The sequence below is a fragment of the Leopardus geoffroyi genome, chromosome B2 (genome assembly GCF_018350155.1).
Source record: "Leopardus geoffroyi isolate Oge1 chromosome B2, O.geoffroyi_Oge1_pat1.0, whole genome shotgun sequence".
Taxonomy (NCBI): Eukaryota; Metazoa; Chordata; class Mammalia; order Carnivora; family Felidae; genus Leopardus; species Leopardus geoffroyi.
The window spans coordinates 90726874-90750722 of NC_059332.1; the positions used below are offsets into that span (position 1 = coordinate 90726874).

The 23849-nt window shown below is 35.2% G+C and overlaps 1 protein-coding gene across 4 annotated transcripts in view; it reads right to left on the reverse strand.

Annotated features, from left to right (window-relative positions):
* ASCC3 (activating signal cointegrator 1 complex subunit 3) overlaps positions 1–23849 on the reverse strand; it is a 355335-nt gene that overhangs the window by 52692 nt on the left and 278794 nt on the right. Inside the window, exon 37 of one of the 4 annotated variants that reach the window (XM_045499145.1) lies at positions 16510–16934. The exons of the other annotated variants lie outside the window; for them this stretch is intronic. Coding sequence (XP_045355101.1) covers positions 16914–16934 — 21 coding nt within the window. The 3' untranslated portion in view covers positions 16510–16913. Of the gene's footprint in view, positions 1–16509; positions 16935–23849 lie in introns of those variants that run through there. 4 annotated transcript variants of the gene reach the window in all.

The window sequence follows — 23849 nt, forward strand, 5'->3', positions numbered from 1 at the left end:
AGAGATATTGGCCTATATATTTTCTTTTTTATAGTCTTTGGTTTTGTTACACTGGCTTCACAGAATGAATTTGGAAGTTTTGAAATGACTCTTTTATTATAAAGTGATTATAAGAAATTATAATAAAATATATTATTATAAAAATGCTCCAATTTGTCTTTATTGATTTTGTTTGTTTTAAAGTCTTTTTGGGGGGCACCTGGGTGGCTCAGTTAAGCATCTGACTTCGGCTCAGGTTTCTTTTTATTTATGTCTCATGTCTTTCTTGTTCTTCTCTTCCTCTTTTACTGCCTTCTTTTACATTAAGTAAATATTTTCTAGTGTAGCATTTTAATTCCTTTAATGATTTTGTACACTTCCCTATGTTTTATTTTCCTAGTGGTTGCTCTAGAATTTAAAATATACACCTTAGTTATCAGAATCTGTTCCAGATTTGTACTAAATTGCAATGAGATACAGAGACATTATTCCTATATATCTCTATTTCCTCCTCTCATTTTCTTGTGATTGTTATATTACATTTATACAGGTTACAAACTAAAATCAATGTTGTAAGTTATTATTTTATAATAATTTCATTGTTATAGAAGTTGACAGAAGAAAAGAAGAGTAATAAAAGTTCATATAAGTTTGTTATATTAATGTTCTTAGGTGCAAACTTCTCTATTCCTTGTTCCAAATGCAGTGAATCCCTTAACTAGAGCTATGGTCTAGTTAAGGTCTACCTCTTTTCCTTCGCAGAACTTATGTGCTACTTTACACAAAAGAGCTGTGGGTGGGGTTAATGGCCCACTTCTTCAAGAGTGACATCTATGCTCTATAAATGGGGTTCTGAGCAATGAAAATAGGTCTCTGGTCTTCCCAGTTTGGCTCTCTCAGTATGGAACCTCCATCCTTTATTCGAGTTGGACAGGAGTGATCAGTCTCCTATTCTTGGTTTGCAATGTCTGGAGTACAACTTCCACCCTGTAGGTATGCGCTGGGTGGGAAGAAAAAAAAAAAAACAGACTGGTCTTCTTGGCCAAAACTGCTTGGAAAAGAGTTTCTGCAATACACAGTTTGTGGATGGGGAGGAGCTGAGAGATGCCAGATGCCTGCCCATTTCGGGGTGAAAATGTAGCCTAGAACAGAGAGGAAGCCCCATATTTTTGACTGCAAAAGCCTTGAATGGAGCTTCTGTCATATCTTGCACTGTGGCAGGGACATGAACAATTAAGCCCAAATCCATAGCGTTTTACTCTCTTTACTGAGATTTACCAGATTTTCTTGAATAGGTGTATCTCCATTTGCTGTAAGTCCTTAGGCCAGCTTTTGGAGACTTTGTTAAATAAACAAACAAACAAATAAATAAACAAATGACACTCTAGCAGTTAAATGGGTTTTCCTGTGGCAAGGGTCTGTTGTACTCCTTAGTCTGCTATCCAGTCTTCTGTACATCTTTACGTTACAACAATAAACCAAAATATAAATCACACTTCTAAAAGATGCCATTTTTGAAAAAAGAGATGGATTTATTTAGTTATTTGCCCCTATTTTGCTTACAGAGACAAGGTATACTCGAAAGTACTCCAATTTTGGATCAGATCTAGGTTGAATCCTGATTCTGCCACTTACTCTTGTAGACTTTCTTAAAATTTGAGAGCCTCAATTTTCTCTACAAAACAGGATAATACTTACTCCACAGGGTTCTGTTATATTTTGAGAATAAAATGAGATAAGATATATATAGCATAGTACCTGGTAGATTGTAGGCATTTTTAAATTTTGAATGAAAATGGTGCTGCCTACTATCTGGAGTTTGGACTATTTCTGGGGACCTGGAGCAGATCATTTGATAATGGAAAGGGCCTACCTCTCAGTGCCTAGGATAGTTGTACATTGAGAAGACGATTCATAAAAATTTGCTAAATAAATATTTACAGAAAAGGCATACTTTTCCTTGTTAAAAATGAATTGAAGAATAAGGTTACTAATATTTAATAAAAATTGCCAGTTCATTCCTTCTATACATCTAATCTATTTTTTTTCTTAGTCTTTCTAAAGGCAGAATGCTTCCCTTCAATGTGGCATAACAATATTAAAATGCAGGAATACAGGCATACCTCATTTTATTGTGCTTTGCTTTATTGTGCTTTGAAGAAAGTAAATTAGTGCCTTTTTCTCAGCATCATTTGCTCACTTTGTGTCTCTGTGTCACATTTTGGTAATTCTCATAATATTTCAACCCTTTTCAGTATTACTGTATTTGTTATGGTGATCTGTGATCAGTGATTTTGTTACTGTTGTAAATTTTTGGCGTGCCACAAACTGAGCCCATAGAAGATGGTGAACTTAATTGATATATGTTATGTATTCTGGACTGTTCCACTGACTAGCCATATCCCCATCTCCCTCCCTTTTCCCAGGTCTCCCGATTCCTGGAGACACAGCAATATTGAAACGAGGCCAATTCATAACTCTACAATGGCATCTAAGTGTTCAAGTGAGAGGAAGGGTCACACATCTCTCACTTTAAGTCAAAAGCTAGAAATGATTAAGCTTAGTGAGGAAGGCATGCCAAAAGTTGAGACTTTTGCACAAGTTAGCTAAGTTGTGAATGCAAAGGAAAAACTCTTGAATGGAATGAAAGTGCTACTCCAGTGAATACATGAATGATAACTAAGAAACAGCCTTATTGCTGATATGGAGAAAGTTTTATTGGGTTGGATAGATCAAATAGCCACAACATTCCCTTAAGCGAAAGCATAATCCAAGGTCCTAACCCTTCAATGCTATGAAGGCTGAAAGAGGTGAGGAAGCTGTAGGAGAAAAGTTTGAAGCTAGCAGTGGCTGGTTCATAACGCTTAAGAAAAGAACACATTGCCATAACAGAAAAGTGAAAGCTGAAGCAGCAGATGCTGTTGTGGAAGCTGAAGCAAGTAACCCAGAAGATCTAGCTAAGACAATTAACAAAGATGGCTCCACTGAACAACAGCTTTTCAATGTAGAAGAAAGAGCCTTATATTGGTAGAAGATGCCATCTCAGACTTTCATAGCTAGAGAGGAGAAGTCAATGCCTGGTTCCACAGCTTCAAAGGACACACTGACCTTCTTGTTAGTGGCTAATGCAGCTGGTGACTTTAAATTGAAGCCAATGCTCATTTGCCATTCTGAAAATCCTAGCGCCTTTAAAAATTATGCTAAATCTACTATGCCTATACTTAACAGGTGGAACAACAAAACCTAGATGACAGCACATCTGTTTATAATGTGGTATACTGAATATTTTAAGCCCACTGTTGAGACCTACGGCTCAGGAAAAGATTTCTTTCAAATTATTACTGCTCATTGACAATGCACCTGGTCACCCAAGAGCTCTGATGGAGATGTACACCATGGTTCATTTTGTTTTCATGCTTGCTTACACAATATTCATTCTGCAGGCCATGAATCAAGGAGTAATTTCAACTTTTAAGTATTATAGAAGAAATACATTTTGTAAGGTTGGAGATGCCATAGAGATGACTCTTTTGTGGATCTAGGCAAAATAAACCGAAAACCTGGAAAGGATTCATCATTCTAGATGCCGTTAAGAACATTCATGATTTATGGAAGAGGCCAAAATATGAACATTAGCAGGAATTTGCAAGAAGCTGATTCCAACCCTCAAGATGACTTGGAGGGCTTTAAGATTTCAGTGGAGGAAGTAACTGCAGATGGGGTGGAAACAGCAAGAGAACTAGAATTAGAAGTGGAGCCTGAAGATGGGAATGAATTGCTGAACAGATGAGGAATCGCTTCTGATGGATGAACAAAGAAAGTGGTTTATTGAGATGGACTCTACTTCTGGTGAAGATGTTGTGAAGATTGTTGAACTAGCAATAAAGGATTTAGAATATTACATGAACTTAGTTGATAAAGTGAGAGCAGAGTTTGACAGGATTGAGTCCAATTTTGAAAGAAGTTCTACTATGAGTAAAGTGCTATCAAACAGCACCACATGCTACAGAAACATTGTTCATGAAAGGAAGAGTCAATCATTGTGGCAAACTTCACTGTTGTCTTATTTTACGAAACTGCCACAGCCACCCCAACCTTGAGCAATCACCACCGTGATCAGTCAGCAACCATTGACATCGAGGCAAGACCCTCAACCAGCAAAAAGATTACTAATCACTTAAAGCTCAGATGCTACTGTACATGGTTTAGCGATAAAATATTTTAAAATTAATGTATGTACATTATTTTTAGACATAATGGAACTAAACATTTAATAAACTACAGTATAGTATAAACATAACTTTTATATGCACTGGGAAACCAAAACATTCATTTGACTTGCTTTCTTTTGGTGTTTGCTTTATTTGCAGCGGTTGGGCACCAAATCTGCAGTATCTCTGAAATATGCCTATCATGCTTACCAGTTTGCCAAATGGTTTCATCAACATATTAGATATTAAAAACAACTCTGTGAAGCAAGATAGCTATCATCATTTCCTATTTTACAGGCTCAGAGAGAATAAAATGAGTTACTGTGATGTTGGGGGTGTTATTGCAATAAAACCATCTGAGCATTAATTATCTAACTCTCTACAGCTGCAAAGTTGTGTCAGAAAGCAAAAGTCATAACACAACTCTTCTTAAATATTTTAACAATTAAAAATGAATCTAGGGGCGCCTGGGTGGCTCAGTCGGTTAAGTGGCCAACTTCGGCTCAGGTCATGATCTCACGGTCCGTGAGTTCGAGCCCCGCGTCGGGCTCTGTGCTGACAGCTCAGAGCTTGGAGCCTGTTTCAGATTCTGTGTCTCCCTCTCTCTGACCCTCCCCCGTTCATGCTCTGTCTCTCTCTGTCTCAAAAATAAATAAACGAAAAAAAAAAAAAAAAAGAATCTAGCAGTCCTCCTGATTTAACACTATCATCTCCAGACAGTCCCTGACTGGTGATGGTTTGACTTACAATTTTCAGACCTTATGATGGTACAAAAGTGATGCATGTTCAGTAGAAATCATACTTCAAATTTTGAATTTCAATCTTTTCCTGGGCTAGCAATATGCGGTGTAACACTCTGGATGGTGGGCAGCAACATTGAGCCACAGATCACAGCCAGTCACGAGACCATGAAGGTAAATAAATGATACACTAAGAATCACTCTGTACCCATGCAATGATTCTTTCACTTTCAATACAGTATTCAAAAAATTACATGAGATATTTAATACCTTATTATCAAACAGGCTTTGTGTTAGATCATTTTGCCCAAATGTAGGCTAATGTAAGTGTTCTGAGCATGTTTAAGGTAGGCTGGGCTAAGCTATAATGTTTGGTAGGTTGGGTGTATTTAAAGCGTTTTTGACTTTGGATATTTTCAACTTAGGATGGTCTTATCAGGATGTAATCCTATTGTAAGATAAGATCTGTATCCCTAGTCATTAGTCAACAACTTTGCCAGTCTGACTAATTATATGAAATTAATTCAACAATACGATGTAAAACAATAGGAAAATGACTGTAAAGTTAAACTAAACATCATGGAAAAGATGCGTTAATTTATCAAATCAATGCAAATGTTGCTTCAATAACATGCAAATCCATTGGCAAATGAGAATCAGGCAGAATTAGGCCAATGAACAACTGAACAAGAAATATAAGAATGATGACACTATAAGTGCTCAAAAGCGAATGATTTAAATATCAAAGGACTGAGATAGGTTATTGCAAAAACTGAGGTCCTCAAGTGTATTTTTGAAAAAAATATTTTCTTTATAGTTATGCACTAAAAGTTAAACCCAAAGTGAAAAGTATTATACTCTGATACATATGTTAGAAAAATTGTGTTCCCTCAAAAAATCACAAATAAAATCAACTTGACTCAGCCTTTATAAGTTAGCAAATACCTGATAGAAGCTCAAATTTTGTTGAATATAAAGGTAAGTGAGTTTCTTCCTACATCTTTTATTTTTACTTTTAAGATAAAATCTTCAATAAAATTCTCTTATTCCTTCTCCCCACCTAATATAAAATATTAGACTCTCTTTTAAGTAGCATTTTTTGGGACTAGTATCCTCACTTCTTTCTTACTGTTTCTTTTTCGACTCTTCTAATCTTATTTAATGTAATGACATAACAAAGCTCCCAATTAATTAGGTTTTGAATGGGATACAAATTTTATACCTTAATCAAAATATGGTTATTTAAAAGCTCCTAATGTATAAGCAGGTGAGTAATTCTATATATCTGTATGAAAATGTTATGCTAAATCTATTTCAATGATCTGAAAGTCTTAACAGTTTTCTAAGAGGGAGAATATGACACCATTTGTAAAATTCTGAATTTCAAGCTACAATGGCATATATAAATCTGCATATTTGAATATATGATGGGTATATTTGTACGTATCTCAAAATTCTTTCTGGATAGCATTATCATTATTAATACAAACACAAACTTTTATTTTTATAAATGGTTGTTCCTCAGGATAGATTGCTGATATTAATAAATTAAAAACTATAAGAAACACAATATAATACTAAGAAGTTTATAATGTTTATTTATTTTTGAGAGAGACAGAGACAGAGCACAAGTGGGGGAGGGGCAGAGAGAGGGTGACACAAAATCTGAAACAGGCTCCAGGCTCTGAGCTGTCAGCACAGAGCCCAATGTGGGGCTTGAACTCAAGAACCAGAAGATCATGACCTGAGTCCTGAAGTTGGACACCCAACCAACTGAGCCACCCAGGCACCCCTACAAAACTTATAAAACAGGTCAGTGCTCATACATAAAGCCTCATAAGTTTAACAATTCTATTCCTAGAGATGTTAAATCAACAAACACATCTCTGAGGTACAGAGTTCACAAAATGAGACACCAGTACCATAGTACCTAGAGAAAGCAGCCATACTGAAAGTCAGCCAAATTGACTGGATGGCAATATGGAGAGACAGCTCAGGATATTTTCTAAAATGTATTAGACTTTATTGCTTTTATTCACTAAGTAGAAAGTTTCTTTGCTAAACTCTAAATATTCTAAGGGAATTTCTAGTTTATTTGAAATGCAAAAATCTAGGTTCTCAGGGGAAACTAGCAGAAATGGTAGCTTGCATAAGTGAGTGTATACATAAACTATTCTGTTATGAAGCAAAGTCTCCATTAGGAAGAAAAATACAGATATCCTTAAAATTTCTGAAAAATCTGAATATTCTAATTTTCTCTTTTGATTGGAAATGTATTGCTTAAAATTAACAAATGATCCAACAAAAGATTTCTTTTTGCCTTTAAGACAATATTTCCTATAGAGAGTCAAATGCTGCTACAGAATTAATCACATGATTTGCAAGGCCTATCTAAAAAAGACATTTGAGTAAGTTATGGTAGACACATAAAATTAAGAGACTGCATGCACCTTGATGTTTATAGCAGCATTATGTACAACAGCCAAATTATGGGAAGAGCCCAAGTGTCCACTAACTGATGAATGGATAAAGAAGATGTGGAAAAAAATATATATATACACACACAATAGACTATAACTCAGTCATAAAGAATGAAATCTTACCATTTGCAATGACATGGATGGAGCTATTGAGTATTAGGCTAAGTGAAATAAGTCATCTGAGACAGACAAATACCATATCATTTCACTCATGTGGAATTTAAGAAACAAAACAAGCAAAGGGACAAAAGAGAGAGAGAGAGACACACACACACACACACACACACACCAAGAAACAGACTCTTAACTGTAGAGAAAAAATTGATAGCTACCAGAGGGAAGGTTGGTGAGGAGATGGGTGAAATAGGTGATGGGGATTAAGGAGTACACTCGCTGTGATGAGCACTGGGTGATGTATGTATGTGCTGAATCAGTATATCACACACCCGAAACTAACATTACACTGTATGTTAACTAACTGGAATTTAAACAAAAACTTAAAAAAAATTAAAAGACTATACATTTGTGGCTTTTTTGATTTCTTGTTTAGGCTAGGTACAATACTTAAAGATATCTGAGTTTCTTTCTGAGGTAACTGACAACAAGAGCTGGCTTATTTGGCACAGGTTTAGGGAACGATTACTTAAACGTTATTAGAGTCATTACTAGTTCAAAATTATTTAACAAACAGCTCTAGACTTCATCCTGACTCCTCAGTCAGTTCTCTAGTCCCTCTGAGACTTGTTGATGTTATTCCATATTATATGCTCTAGCTATTTCCTCATAACTGGAAAGCCTTCCTCTCGTGAATCTTCCATTTTGTAGGAGGATCATCTATGAAGTGTTAGTGTTTGATTTCTACTTAGTGATTTAAAAATGTTTATCTCATCTTGTACTACAAAATGCTCTTGGTAGAACAAGATTTAGACTCATTATTAATAAAAATCTAAAACCTAACCAAAAGAAAGATGTGTAAGGGGTAACTAAGGTCACAGGCGGGACTGATTTTAAATAAATGTCCCAGAACATATGTATGTCTTGCTATTCAAAATAAACACCATGAGAGGTTATAAGTTCATTTCAGTAGGGCTTGTATCACTCAAAACATTTTGAAACTCTCTTTTGGTACTACAGTCTGACTTTAGGAACCACATATTATCTTGTATTATAACCAATTTTACAACCTCAAATCATATTGCCTGACTTGACAAACTTAGTCTTCTGACTTGGCTTCAAATAATCTCCTGTCGTTTTCTCAAAACAAAAGCAAACTGTCCAAACAAAAAAGTACCATTTTTGTAATGAACTTAGTAAACAGCTTTTAAAGATAATCCGAAGACAACAGTTACTAAATGTATTAGTTCTGTAATGTTTATTTTAAAAATCACTTAAGTTCAGTGTGAAGGCTAGATGAACTGCTCAAAAATGAACATACGGATAGATCACACAAGATACAGGAAACAGGTGTCACATAGATATCATAAATTGGGAGAATAAAAATAAACCATTAAAAAATATCCTGGATATACAGTAAAAAAAAAAAAAAAAAAAAAAGAAAAAAGAAAACCCTGCCAATCAGATAGCTAATGTTATATCTTTCTGGTAATATACTTAAGCGAGTACTTTAGGCATTTAAGTTTGAACCTGTTTAGGCAGAAAGCTTTTCTATTGTTCATGTTGGTAAAAATGAAATGTTTTGTTATTAACTCATAAAATTAATTACTTCCTCATATTTAGAGTTACCGATATTTTGGCTCCAGGGCAAACTTTTAAGAAGTTATATTTAAAGACAACAAAGAAAAATAGAGATTTTCAGTACCAGATGTCTGGGAAGATCCCATTTGGATTTGAGCTACTTAAATTTGCAATCATGTATTTATACATCTAACAGAGCTTCTGTTTCCCCCAGAATCAGAAAATTAACTAGCTTTGTAGCATCTTCCTTGATCTGCCACCCGTGCCCTGAGGATTAGAGACTCCACCTGAGCTTGTTTTACAAGCATAACAGAAAAAATTAATCTCTGCTGGCAGCGCTCCCACTGGGATACTGATGAATAATGATATCCCTCTTTTGCTGCCCTCTCAGTCCACTAGAAAAGCCACTCTAACCCAGCAACGTGGAAACTGCTGAAACCATTCCAGCTGTGGATTAGCAGGCAGTCAAGCATCCATCTGCTCCGTGTGAATCAAGAGAAAGCAAACAAGCATTCTTATGGCTAAAGTCATATTCAAGTCCCATAATATCTTATAAGAATACATATATATGCATGTATATCTATTTGTCTCTGTGTCTCTATTTATCTACCTATCTCTTCAATAATATGCAGTCACATACTGTAACCTAAATTGACCCAATTCCTTGATTTAGTTTGTATTTCCTGGTGCTTTAAACATTGGAAAACAAAGAACATGTTCAGAGGTTATAAAGTATAGCTCTTTTTCTTAATTGAAGTATAATTGACATACAATATCCTATTAGTCTCAGATGTACATCATAGTGATTTGATATTTTTATACATTATGAAATGATCTCCATGGTAAATCTAGCTACCATCTGTGACCATACAAAGTTATTACAATTTTATTGACTCTATTCCCAATGCTGTACATTACATCCACATGACTTCTTTATTTTATAACTGAAAGTTTGTACCACTTAATCCCCCTCACCTATTTCACCTGACCCCCTAGACCCTTCCCACCCTCTGTTAACCAACAGTTTGTTTTCTGTATCTATGAGTCTGTTTCTGCTTTGTCTATTTGTTTTTTAGATTCCACATGTAAGTGAAATCATATGGTATTTGTCTTTCTGTCTGACTTATTTCACTTAGCATAATGCCCTCTAGGTCCACCCATGTTATCGCAAATGGCAAGAAAAGTATAGCTCTTAAATTTGGTATTCATATGGGACAATTAACTTGAAATTAAACTTTTAGAGCACAGTATGACATTACATTAGGCATACATGCATTGCCAGGTTGTCAGATATAGCAACCAACTACTTGTTTCAAAAAGTAAGCCTGTTTAATCAGTTTCTAAGTAAGTGTTACATAAAGGATCTGTGGCCTTTAATTTCACTTAATTTTACTGACACACTGATGTAATAACTATCTGTGGACTTTTGTCTTCTCCAAAAAGGAAAGAATCATTGCTTATGGTTTACCAATAGCAATTTTGAGTTTGACTGGATTCTAATTATTAATGAACTCCCTAGCACTTTAATACGTCCATAATGATGACTGATGTTTATAATGATAGCTTCAGGACTCTAAAATATCTTTATGGGTCTTCTCAATCGTCAAAGAAAATTTTTTTTTTCAGCACAGTTCTAAGAATATTTAATAGTATTTAAGTTCTTTTGAATTCTGAAATCGATATGATATATATTTAGAAATTATATTTAGAAAGAGATTTTAAATAATCATCATATCATACTTCCAGTGAACAACAACAACAACCCACTCTGCTTTTAAGTTCTAGTCTAGTATTACCCACATCACTTTCCCTCTGATCTTCGTTGTTTTCACTGGTTACTCCAATGTCTTACTGATTTTTCCTCTCTCACTTCTCTTTCTCCTTCACTGATGAAAACAGTAAAAGAAGTTCAAGGTTACAACCCTTTCTGTGCTTTCTGCCCAGCAGAGCTATATGCTGCCAGCATAGTCACTGGGTCTGCAAGACTGTTTATTTGTTCATATGTCAGTACAAGACACCTGTTTGGTATTTGCCTTACAAATTTGTTAACACTGTTTAATAAATGACAGAAAACACCTACAAAGATGGTATTAAGGACCTAAATCTAATAACTTAAAGCAGTATATATGGAAAATTTTCCTTTGCCAATGGAAATACTTTAGAACTGAGGCTACAGTGCTTCTGCCAAACTGCATTATTCCTTTGAATTACATACGAAATAGTGAATAACAGAACAGAACATGTAGAATTTTATGTATGTGAGGAACATGACACTTGGAAATCCCTCTTACCTCCCAGTTTTTTGTTTTTGTGGTTTTTTTTTTTTTAAGCAAAGTGAGTTCTAACTTTCTGACATAATCAAATTTCTAAGACATGCTTATATTCTACTGGACTGTCAGCTGGAAAAGATTGTAAAATGAGCAGAGTCCTTTTTTTTGGAGAATGTAATGTTAAAATAAAATGCAGATGGTATGAATACTACTACTGTAATAAAGACCATATTTATGCATTTTATTTGGTAGTAACAACAAAATTTTTCAGAATACATGTAAGCATGAGAAGAGTGGGGCACATCCATTTCTTTGGGTTGAGAAATCAAAAGATATTCAGCTTATAATGCATCACTGGAGAAAAAATTCTTCTAGGCTTCTGCCATATGTATAATGGCTCAGCATAAAAACATTCATTTTGGTCTTTCTCACAGTGGGAAGACTGCAGTTTGCTAAGAATTATTCATCACTAGTTAGATCTTTTTTCTTGGCAAGACTTTTTCAAAACTATTCAGCTAATTAGTAAATGATCTATTTTCTGACAAGGCAAGTGTAAATATCTCAATACTAGAATGCACACACAGGGGTATGTAAAAACAAATCAGAATAAAAAAACACTGTGCTAATTCTCTTTCAAAAACTTAAGTTTATGTTTAAGTGACTATAAATTATTTATTCTTAAAAGAGATATTTTTGGTGTTTTTAGAAAAGTTTTCCAGGTTTTTTTTTTTTTTTTGTATTATAAATAACTCCATGATGAACATCTGTGTACACAGATATTGACAAAAAACTTATTTCTTCAGGGCAGATTCCTAGGGATAGAATCACAACAGCAGGGAGCAGAAAATTCTTAAAGGGATTTAAAAAAAAAACAAACTGATAGACATTATCAAATTTCTTCTAGAAAGGCTGAGTCAATGAAAACTCTGTTTATCAGTGTCAGGAAGGGCAAAACTGACAGCACTCTCACCATCAACGAATAATATCCCTTTTGAATTTCCAACAATTTAATAGGCTAAATGACTGCCATTTTCTGTTTTAATTCATATTTCCTTGATCACTGAGAGGGTTGAAGGGTGTTTTTAATATCTGTTAAAAATGAATTTCTTCTGGGGCGCCTGGGCTCAGTCGGTTAATCGTCCAACTTCAGCTCAGGTCATGATCTTGTGGTTCACGAGTTGAAGCCCTGCGTCAGGCTCTGTGCGGGCGGCTCAGAGCCTGGAGCCTGCTTGGGATTCTGTGTCTCCCTCTCTCTTTCTGCCCCTCCCCCATTCACACTGTCTCCCTCTCAAAAATAAACATTCAAAAAAAAATAAAAACAAAATAAATTTCTTCCTCTATAAATTTAACGCTTTCTTTTCATTTTTATCATTGGAGTCATAGTTTTCTTTTCAATTATTTTATTAAAAAATTAAAATTTATTACTCTTGTCTATCGTAATTTTCACAAATACTAATATTTTTAAAATTTTATAGATATTCATATATTTTATACATTTAGGTAGGCAAATCCATCCATTTCCTTTTGCAATTTCCTCAATTCCTTTATGCTTTTTGTGCTTGTTCCCCTGAATCTATTTGGTATTTTAACATTATTCTTGGCTTTAATCCTTAATCTGACTGAAATTTATTCTAATATACACTATGAAATTAGAATCTAAGTTGAATATCATTCCAAATTGTTATACAATTTACCCAACAATACTTGTTGAATAAATCATCCCTTAACCAATGATTTTATGCTGTTTTCTTTTTATTTGGTTAGAGCTTCACACAAATAAGCAAGATGGGTGTTGGCCAATGTGTGAAAACTGTCCTGGCTGCGGTGGGGAAGGAAGCATTGTTGGCACAGGGAATAGCATGGGCTCCAAAGAGAAGCAAAAGGAGAAGAGCAGTTGAAGACCGGAGGCTATTCTCACTCCGACCTACACTGCGGCCAGACTCAGCAATCTTGCATGGCATAGGAATGAATCTGAATTTACCTTGTAAAATTTTTTTGAATAGAAGAGGTTGATGGCATCTGTCATACGTAGATATGACTTTATATAAATTATAATATATCAACTACTAGTGCTTGTTATCAACATTAAAATATTAATGAAAACTAATAACAGAGGTGAGTGACTAAAGTTCCTGATTCAAAGAATTCAAATACCATATGGTAGGCAATGTACTGAGGCTTTACACACGTTATTTTATTTAATCTTCTCCTTTATTTTACAGAGAAGCATGAAGCTTGGACAGATTAAGTGATTAACCCAAGATCATATATTTAGACAATGGTGAAGTCATGTCTGTGTGACTCCAAAGCTCATGTTCTAAATAACTAGACTTCCATCGTACTCTAGACATGCTAGTACAACTTACACTTTCTATCTTTTTATTTATTTTGAGAGAGAGAGAGTGAGTGAATGTTGGGGAGAGGCAGAGAGAGAGGGAGAGAGAATCCCAAGCAGGCTCCGCATGGTCACTGTGGAGCCCAGTGTGGGGCTCGAACTCACGAACTCTGAGATCAAGACCTGAGCCGGAGTCAGATGCTTAACCAACTGAGCCACTCATGCACGCCCACCTTATGCTTTCAAAGTAGGTAATATCAAAATATAATTATTTCTTCGATATAAGGCAGTTCCCTTCCTAAAGGCAGGGATCATATCTTAATTACTGCCTTCTTGTATCTAATATGGTAGGTGCTAAATAAATACTTGCTGGAACTGTTGAAGATGTGTGTTTAAGAATATCTGTAGGATAGTAGTAGATATAGAACAAGCTTCCAATAAGAGAAAATAAAGGACAAGAGAAAGTATAATGAGTAAAGGAGGCAAAGAACAACTGTACAGGAAGAGTAAAGGAAGGGAGAGATTTAAAAAGTTCAGAGTAATAGAAAGAATGGACATTTATTTCCTCACTAGAAAATGATATGAGGTAGTGCTTTGTCTATTTGTATATCAAAAGTGTTAGTTTTGAAAACCTATATTTTGGAAATACCTAGACTTTAAATATGGTTCTCCTTCCTCAAATATCAGATTAAATAATATAATATTTGCCTTATTCAAGAAGAGAAACTATTAAATATCACTGCCCATTTTAGAGTTGGCATCACTAATGAACTAGATTAAATTGACCAGAGCTTTAACTGCAAATGAATGAAGAGAATTGTTCCAGATGAATATATGCTTAATAACATGACCAATTTGATTCGCCTGATTTTTCCTCTCAGCCAGGATCCCAGTGGCTTCCTGGCTGTTTTACAGCTTTCTGCTTAGTCCCAAAAGAAAGAACATTTTTCTTATTAATATAGCTTCCTCATAGATTTCAAGCCCAAATTCCTAATTCAAAGAAGTGCTAATCCATTTGCAAAGCATCTTAGTGAAGGAGTAATCACCCGGCCATAATCACTATTACAAGTCATAATTACTTTATGAATTCTTTTAATTACTAAGTGATTTTTTTTTTTTTAACAACTATAAATAGATAAGCACTCTTAGCAGCACTGACATTGGTCTGGAAGCCAGGGTAATGTCTCATTAAAGAATCGTAGTGCTTTTTTATTTGGAGGTAGGATGATGTGGCAGTGGGGAATCATTACTTTTACAGACTTTGTCACTCCCCTGTGGTACACTAAAACCCAGAGCCATGGCCTTTAGTAAAATACTAACCTGGAGAGAAAGGAATAAGGAACAAGGGAGGTAGGGGAGTAGGGGCAAGAGAAAATTCAGAAAATGACGCTGTCATCAAGAAAACAAAGGTCTTGCAAATGAAGTTACCATATGTTCTTTTAAAAAAGCAAAGCTAAAATTCACTAACTACATAGTAGGGTAAGGGCAAAGTTGTACGTAAGATCATTAAGAGAAATAAGACTGTACTCTTCTTTATTGCTCCAAATAATAATGAAATAAAAAGTTTCCTAGTGAATCCCATAAGGCCAGCCCTTCTGATAGAGACCAAGTATTCTGAACCCTTAAAACATGTAAAGGTATCTATAGTATGACAGTTGTAAATACAAAACAAAAGCAAAACACAAATAAGAAACATAAAGTAAAACATAGCACCAAACAAAACATTCTACCTAGATCAAGGTCAGATATGTTTGGACATGTATCTTTTACCTTATTAGACCTTCACACTAATCCTGTAATGATAAGTAGGGCAGGTATGATTGAACATCTTTTAATGAGTAAGGAAACTGAGATTAAGAGATTAAATGACCTGTCATTTAACACAAAGAGGTTAAAATGGCCATGCTGAGATTTGAACCCATGTTTCCTAAATGCAAACACCATATTCACTCCACCACACTTTGGCCCCTTAGTCTATTAATGGCCTCTGCCCACATTTACAGGTCTTTCCCCACTTCCTCAGTTTCAACTGATGGCCTCAGCTTTTTAGTTTATAAAAAACTAAAGCAAACACAAGGGTAATTTCCTCATTATCCTACTACCCACCAACTTTCTTACATCTCTACTCCAATACTCTGTCTTTTCTCCCATTACAATGGATTAATTTGCTCTACTACCTAAGTCTAATTTTTCCACTTATTCCATTGATTCTTATTTCCCTTTTGTTTTAAGGATTGAGCTCTTTCCGATAACATCATTTTTTACCTCGCTCTAGGACCATTTTTATCTGCATACAAATATGCTAGATCTTAAATTTAAAAAAGGACGGGGGTGCCTGGGTGGCTCAGTCAGTTGAACATCCGACTCTTGATTTCAGCTCAGGTCATGATCCCAGGGTGGAGGGATGAAGCCCTGTGTTGGGCTCCACGCCTGCTTGAGATTCACTTTCTTTCTCTCCCTCTACCCCACTCACACGCTCTCTCTAAAATAAATTAAAGAGAAGAAAAAAGAAATTGATTTTATATTCCTCCCCTCCACCAGCACCAAGTAAGAATGAGCTATATTTGCTGTCCCTACTTTCTTAAAACTCAGTTCTCTCTTGAGTCGTTTGAAATAAAATAAGGTGTTTGCCTCCTATCATTCCGTTGAAATTACTCATTAAAGACATCTAGGATTATTTACTTATTTATTTACTTTTTAATTTACACCTAAGTTAGTTAGCATATAGTGCATCTAGGATCTTTATCTTATCAAGTTCAGGGAACAGTCTCTTGTCCACTCTGTATCAACAATCTTTTTTTAAACATTTTTTTAAATGTTTATTTTTGAGAGAGAGAGAGAGAGAGAGAAAATGTGAATGGGGGAAGGGCAGAGAGAGAAGGAGACGCAGAATCTGAAGCAGGCTCCAGGCTCTGATCTGTCAGCACAGAGCCCCATGTGGGGCTGGAACCCACAAACCATGAGATCATGACCTGAGCTGTAGCTGGACGCTCAACTGAGTCACCCAGGCGCCCCTCCGTATCAACCATCTTTAACTCAGTTAAACACCATCTCTTCTTGAGATCCTTTCTCCCCCTTGGCTTCCAGGACAGTGAACTCTCCTGAAGCCTTTCTTTCCACTTGTCATCCCGTGTTCTCAGTTGTCTTTGCTGACCCACCTTCTCCTCTTTCTCCTCAACCTCAACATGCCAAGTTCCCACAGTTCAATCCTCAGACTCTTCTCCCTTTTAAAAAAAAAACTTGAATTCTAGTATAGTTGACACACAGTGTTATATTAGCTTCAGGTGTACCATACAGTGATTCAACACTTCCATACATCCCCCGGTACTCATCACAGATGCACACCTTAATCTTCATCCCTTATGTCACCCATCCCCCACCCGCCTCCCTCTAGTAACCATTAGTTTGTTCTCAATAGTTAAGAGTCTGTTTCTTGGTTTGTCTCCCCCTCCATTGTTCATTTGTTTTGTTTTTTAAATTTCACATGAGTGAGATCATATGGTATTTGTCCTTCTCTGTTTGACTTATTTCGCTTAGCATTATACTCTCTAGCTCACAGACTTTTTAATACTCATCCCACCCAGATTCAACCAACCCCATGGCTGAAATTCTGAATACCATCCATATGCCAGTTGCCAGCAACCCCCCCCTCCCCGCCCCCGCCAAATAAACACAGACACCGCTTTTTACTCAGTCTTCTTCACCTCAGTAAATGGTATTCTCTTCACCGAATTGTTCAGGCCAAAAACCTAGCATCATCTTTATTTCCTCTGTTTACTTATAATTAATCCATCAATTTCTCTTGGTTCTATTTTCAAAACATCCTGAGTCTAACCACTATTCATCATTTCAACTCTCACCATTCTATCCGAGCCATTTTCTCTCTTCTTGACTTTCTGTAAAAATCATTGCTCTCCTAAGTGGCCAGAGAGGTTTCAGAACAAAAAATATCATATCACTCTTTTGATCAAAACCCCTCAATGGCTTCTCTGAACGTTACGACAAAATCCAAGCTCTCTAGCAAGACCACAGATGACCTAGCCCTTGGGTGCCATGCTTCCCCAAAGCTTGCTCCACTTCATCCCCACTGGCTTCCCTGATGTTTTCTGAATGTGGCAAATGAGTCCTGCTTCATGACCTGTGCATATGCTATTCCTTCTGCCTAGAATTTCTTCCCCAAGGCTTTCTCATGAGTTGGTCCTTCATGTCACTCAGTTCTCTGTTCAGATATCTCCTCAGGAAAGCTTCCCTTAACTGTTCTATCTAGAGCAGAGCCTTCTCTGGTTACCTCTAGACACTTGCCTTAGTTTTAAAAAACCTCATTTAGATCCACTTTGCTATATTACATGTTTATTTACTTGTTTACCAAGAAGCATGTTTACCACTACGAATATAAGGTCTATGAGTACTGGAACTTCATCAGCCTAGTCTACTGCTATGTTCTCCATGCCTGGAGCACAGTCTGTACATAACAAATATTATTACTAAATACAATAAAGCTTATGTTTACTGAGTACTGTGAATGAGCAAAGGACTGTTCTGTGCTTTACCTATATTAACTAATTTAATCTTCCAATAATTCCATGAGGTGCCTATAGTGGTGTTATTAAAAAGTCATAGTTATGAATCATTCTGTATTTGGACTATTGGCTGTTTCCTTTTAAACAGAAGGACTATACAAAGAATTACTTAGAAGGATTAATGGATAAGAAACTGTCTTGTGAGAAAATAATCAGGAGATATAAATCTCCATATAGACTAAATAATGGCTAATATATGAGGGCTGGTGGTGGCCTGATAACAACCAATAAAGTGGGTAAACAATGTTATTTATTAAGTATAAAGAGGGGCACCTGGGTGGCTCAGTTGGTTAAGCATCTGACTTCGGCTCAGGTCATGACCTCGTGGTTTGTGAGCTGGAGCCCCACATCGAGCTCTGTGCTGACAGCTCGGAGCCTGGGGCTTGCTTTGGATTCTGTGTCTCCCTCTCCCTCTGCCCCTCCCTTGCTCATGCTCTGACTCTCTCTGTCTTTCAATAATAAGTAAACGTCAAAAATTTTTTTTATTAAGTATGAAGAAATATAGCCAGTAATAACAACAAATTAAGGAAGGGTAATTGTATTTTTTTTTTCATTAAAAGCCCCCTAAATGTAGTATTATTTGTAAAACAAGATTCAATAAACCGAGACATAAAATGACTTGTTTTTAAACATATATAAGATAAAAATAGAGAGGGAGGCAAACCATAAGAGACTCTTAAATACAGAGAACAAACTGAAGGTTGCTGGAGAGGGGGGTGGGAGTGGGGAGATGGGTTAAATGGGCAATGGGACTTAAGGAGGGCACTTTTCAGAATGAACACTCAGCGTCATAGGTAGGAGACGAATCACTGGGTTCTACTCCTGAAGCCAAGATTGTACTTTACATTAACTAACTTGAATTTAAATATAAATAAACAAATAAATGAAAGAAAGAAAGAAAGAAAGAAAGAAAAGAAAGGTATACTTTAATACACTTTACAATAGAGAATTTATAAAAGCTTTATCCCAAATTGTGTTACAGCTTTTTAAAAATATATATTTTTAATCACATAGTGATTCTATTGTTGTTGTTGTTGTTGTTTTTTACATTATTACATAATGAAAAAGCTTGGCATGTTAGTTAATCTAAAAGGTCCAGCACCAAGGAATAAGTTTATGATTTTTTTTTCCTTTTAAAATTCCCTGTTTCTAAAATAATGTAATATTGTAGACTCTGATTATACCAACTGGGGGCTGGAAAAGAAATTAGGATGTTTAGTTGTTCTTTTGTCCTGTTATACAGAAGTGATGCTGAAATACATTGAGTTGGCTTTAAGCATTGGAAATAATCACACTTTACCTACTTGGCAGCTCTGTGAGGATAAAAGGCAGTATAATATATTTTTAGCTGAAACAATGTTTTGGCATTATTGGTACTGGGGAGATATTTAGGACAGGAACCATGAACCTTTTGGAATACTTCTGATCACTGTTATTAATTGAGGAAGTTCTGAGCTGTTTCACCTGCTAGGACAACAGGACCCTAACAAAAATTTTAGAGTACTAAAACTTTATTGGGATAAAATTAGAAACATTTTAAGCAGAAACTAATTTCTGGCATGTGAAAACTATATTTCAAAATATTTTATCCAATGTTAAAGTTTCCACTTATTTTCCACTTATTTTTAAAGTTTAAACAATGCTCTGTTTACTCATAGAATGAAGTGACAAATGGTTAGAATTTAGGGAAGAGATTTTATTCCAGGAAGCTCATAATTTTCAATGTTTTTTTTAATTTCCTTAATGTGATAATATGTGTACTGACAATTCTAAACAGTTATGATGTCTGATATCATTAAGTTAAGCAGTTTTTATTTACCAATGATAAACAAAATATTTTCAAAACAATATTAATGATGATTTCCTTTGCCAAATGACTCATGGTAGGTTCCCTGAAAAGCAAACTACCCTGGAGTTTTATAAATATAACTTAATTTATATGACACCATCCAAGAATATACTTGTAATTTAAAAATGTCTAAATGTAGATTCCCTTTGCAAATACTTATATATACCCCATGACTTACGTACCTTCCAAACATAGAGCAGGCTAGTAACTCTGACTTTTGGGGAGAACAATGTCAGCAGTTCTGCTGCCCTGAATGTCATAAGTAGGACTAAATACTTCTCATGCACAGGCAAAGCCATATTAAGCAGCAACAGACAAAGAGACATGAATTCAGCATAAGCCTATCCTTTTCTTTTTATTAGGCTCTACAGGCTCTAGAACAAGTCTTCTTAAAAGATAGGGGTCTGTCTTCTATTTCTTTGGTATTCCCCAAAGTACACTGAATACTGGATACAGTACTTAGCAAATCTTGACAAATGTTGACAAGTCAAAATATTTTTATAGATAGCTTAGGCTATCTATAAAAGGTTAGGTTAATGTGTATCTGTTAAAAGGAAGGTTAATGTGTATCTGTTCATGTAAGTACATTTGTACTCTGTAAGTTTAAATAAAAGGGGAAAATGAGATGCAAGCAGGGGAAAAAGAAAAATATAAAACAGCAAAAGGGGAAAAAAAGCATTTAAAAGGTGGGTGGGAGATACGAATTCTAATATCAACTTAACCCTTTTCCTATTGGGAATTGGGTTTTTATATTGTTTTTCAATATTGATTGTATTCATCTTGTGCAAGACTGGGTCTTTGTTCTTCAAAAAATGAGAAAGTTAAACTAGGTGATAATGAAAGAAATATTAAAGCTATTCATATTTTGATATCTAAAATAATTTCTTATTAAAATTTTTGAATGTTCATTTAATTTTAAGAGAGAGAGAGACAGAGAGAGAGAGAGAGAGAGAAAGAGAGAGAGAGAGAGAGTCAGAGCACAAGTGGCGGAGAGGCAGAGAGAGAGGGAGACACAGAATCTGAAGCAGGCTCCAGGCTCTCAGCTGTCAGCACAGAACCCGACGCGGGGCTCGAACTCACAGACCGCGAGATCATGACCTGAGCCGAAGTCAGATGCTTAACTGACTGAGCTACCTGGGTGCCCCTAAAAATAATGTCTTAATTAAAAACTCTACTTAATCATCAATGATTAGATTCCTAATACTTGCCAGCTGTCATTCTGTAGGGCATTTTAGGAAGCCAAAAATTAAAAAAAAAAAAAAAAATTTAAAACAGGACAAATTTCAGGTAATGTCATAAATTCATTTTACACTCAACATAGTCAGCTTAAAAATCTTTAAGGTAACCTATTCAAGCACAGGAGATATATTTGAGACTGAGGTCTTTTCCCAGGAAAATGTTTCACTTTTCTCTGTGCTGAGGACTGCTTATACGTACAGAAAGCTAGGAAGAAACTGAGAAATAATGGAGAAGAGGGAAAGTCTCAAGGGAAAGAGAACAAGAGTAGAAAGATAACTTTTTTCAAGACATTTGCCATCTGTGCCTCTCTAAAAGATGCCAGGCAGCTCCCCAGCCTGAGGGTTAGGGAAGCTCTCCTCACAAACCCTGGAAGATATCCCATTAGGTTTCCCCACCAGGAAGATAAAGAGAAGCAGATGGGATTCTGCAATTGTCAGGAGGTTATTTGGAAATGGAAGGCCACGAGGTTGGTGGTGTTCACTGTTACTCAGTTAACCTCTCCTTCCTTTCATTCTTCCCTTAATGAACTCTTTAATTTTACATGCTGGGTCCCCTACTAATGCTATTCATATCTGGCTTGGCCTTTTCATTTATTTTGTCTTAAATTTCTCTCTTCTTTAAAAAAATATTGCTTATTCTTCCAATTACATGTTTGAGAAAGATATATCTGCAATTTTCTACTAAAAGATTTGTAGTTGTACCCAAACAGGACAAAATTCAAACATTAAAAATGCTATATTACTAAAAATATTCTATATATAGGCAAAGAATCTGTGTGCTTTTAAAGACAGCAGTACAGAGACCTGCCAAACCTGGAAATTTATTGATATATAAAAATCTTATTGCTCTGGTACTTTTCTAAATTTGGAATGGTTCTATTTTATATTAACACATGAAATCCACACTTTTAGTTAATATCCAAGGCTCTGTGAAAAAAAAAGAACTTCACAACTTTTCAGATTGGATATTTGATATATAATCTCATGTTTCTCTGTAGTCACAAGAACCATAACAACTGAGTGTATCTTTTAAAAAAAATTATTGAAAATTCTAGACACAGAATACATTTGGGGCATATTCTGCTTTCTTTCAAAGCTATTAATACTATGGCAAGCATATTCGTAAATCTGTTCAAATAAATTTTCCCTAACTTTGAAATCTTTTCATTTCTATTATGGTTTTAAAATAGGCTACCTCCTGAAAGTCCACTGAACATATCAAATCATGACCTTGTTTTTCTACTCTAGACTTGGGCTTTCGGTGCCAACATCATTAAGAGATTCTTTAAATTACTTTTTAAATGTCCTTTTCCCTCTGGATTTTCACTTATATCTAATTAGACTACTTACTCCATGCCATGTAATCCCTGTTGCCAAAACTGCTAAATGCTTCAATAAGTAGGAGGAGGGCATCAATGGAGCAAGACAGATGTAATGTCACTGGTTAACAATAGAAGTGTGAAGCAGCTGCCTTAATTATGAAGCTTATTAATTCATGGTGTTAAAAAAAAACTTGGCAAGAGTGTTTACAAAATATCTAAACTTTCCAAACAGCATCATATCGTTTAAAACTTAAAATATGTGTTTTCAATAAGGGATACTGAAATAATTATTTTGTGACAGTAATTAACATCTGCATTTAACATCTATAATTCTAAGTTAAAAGGCCACACATAATTTTAAAAGTAACTCTGCTTCTTAATTGACTTTAAAAGTATATACCCTTATACTTTAATGCTTCAAAATTTAATGCTTCAAAATTTAATGCTTCAAAAATTTTTTACACTTGAAATTAAAAACACTGGATGAGGATAAACTATGTCTAGGAGAGGAAGTAAGGTATAAGGAAAGAGTTCTAAAGAGCTACTTTCTATAGAACCTGGAAAAACTTAACCTCATTAAATTTCAATTTCATTATCTGTAAGTTAACATTTACCACAAAGCACTGTTTGATGACTATAGATAATGTATATAAAATGCCTGGCATGTAGTAGGTGCTCAATAAAAGGCAATACTATTTTTTAATGGGTGTATTGGAAAGACAAAATTTAAATAAATGGTTTACTATTATAGAATAAGACTAGTGAAAAGAAATAGTCTCAGTACAATCTTTGGCCTTACACCTAGAATCTTTAACTATCATTTAAAGATAATGACACCTAAAAATGTAAGCTTAGAAACATTTTAATTTCTTAGGAAGACAAGGAAGTGGAAACAGAAGTCTCAAAAGAGGTGTTACTAAGAAAAACAACAACAACAAAACAACATTAGTGGAAGTGTACTTGCCTCTTCAGTATTGACTGAAACAAGGGCTTATATATAATGAAGTAATAACCAATAGGAATTAGTATCTGAAAGTTTAGCACACTGCCATGTTAAAAACAAAACAAAACTCCTCATTATATTCTGAGGAAAAAATATATTCCAAGTATCTAGTGGGCCAAGACAGAACTTCTAATTGAAAAAAGTTAC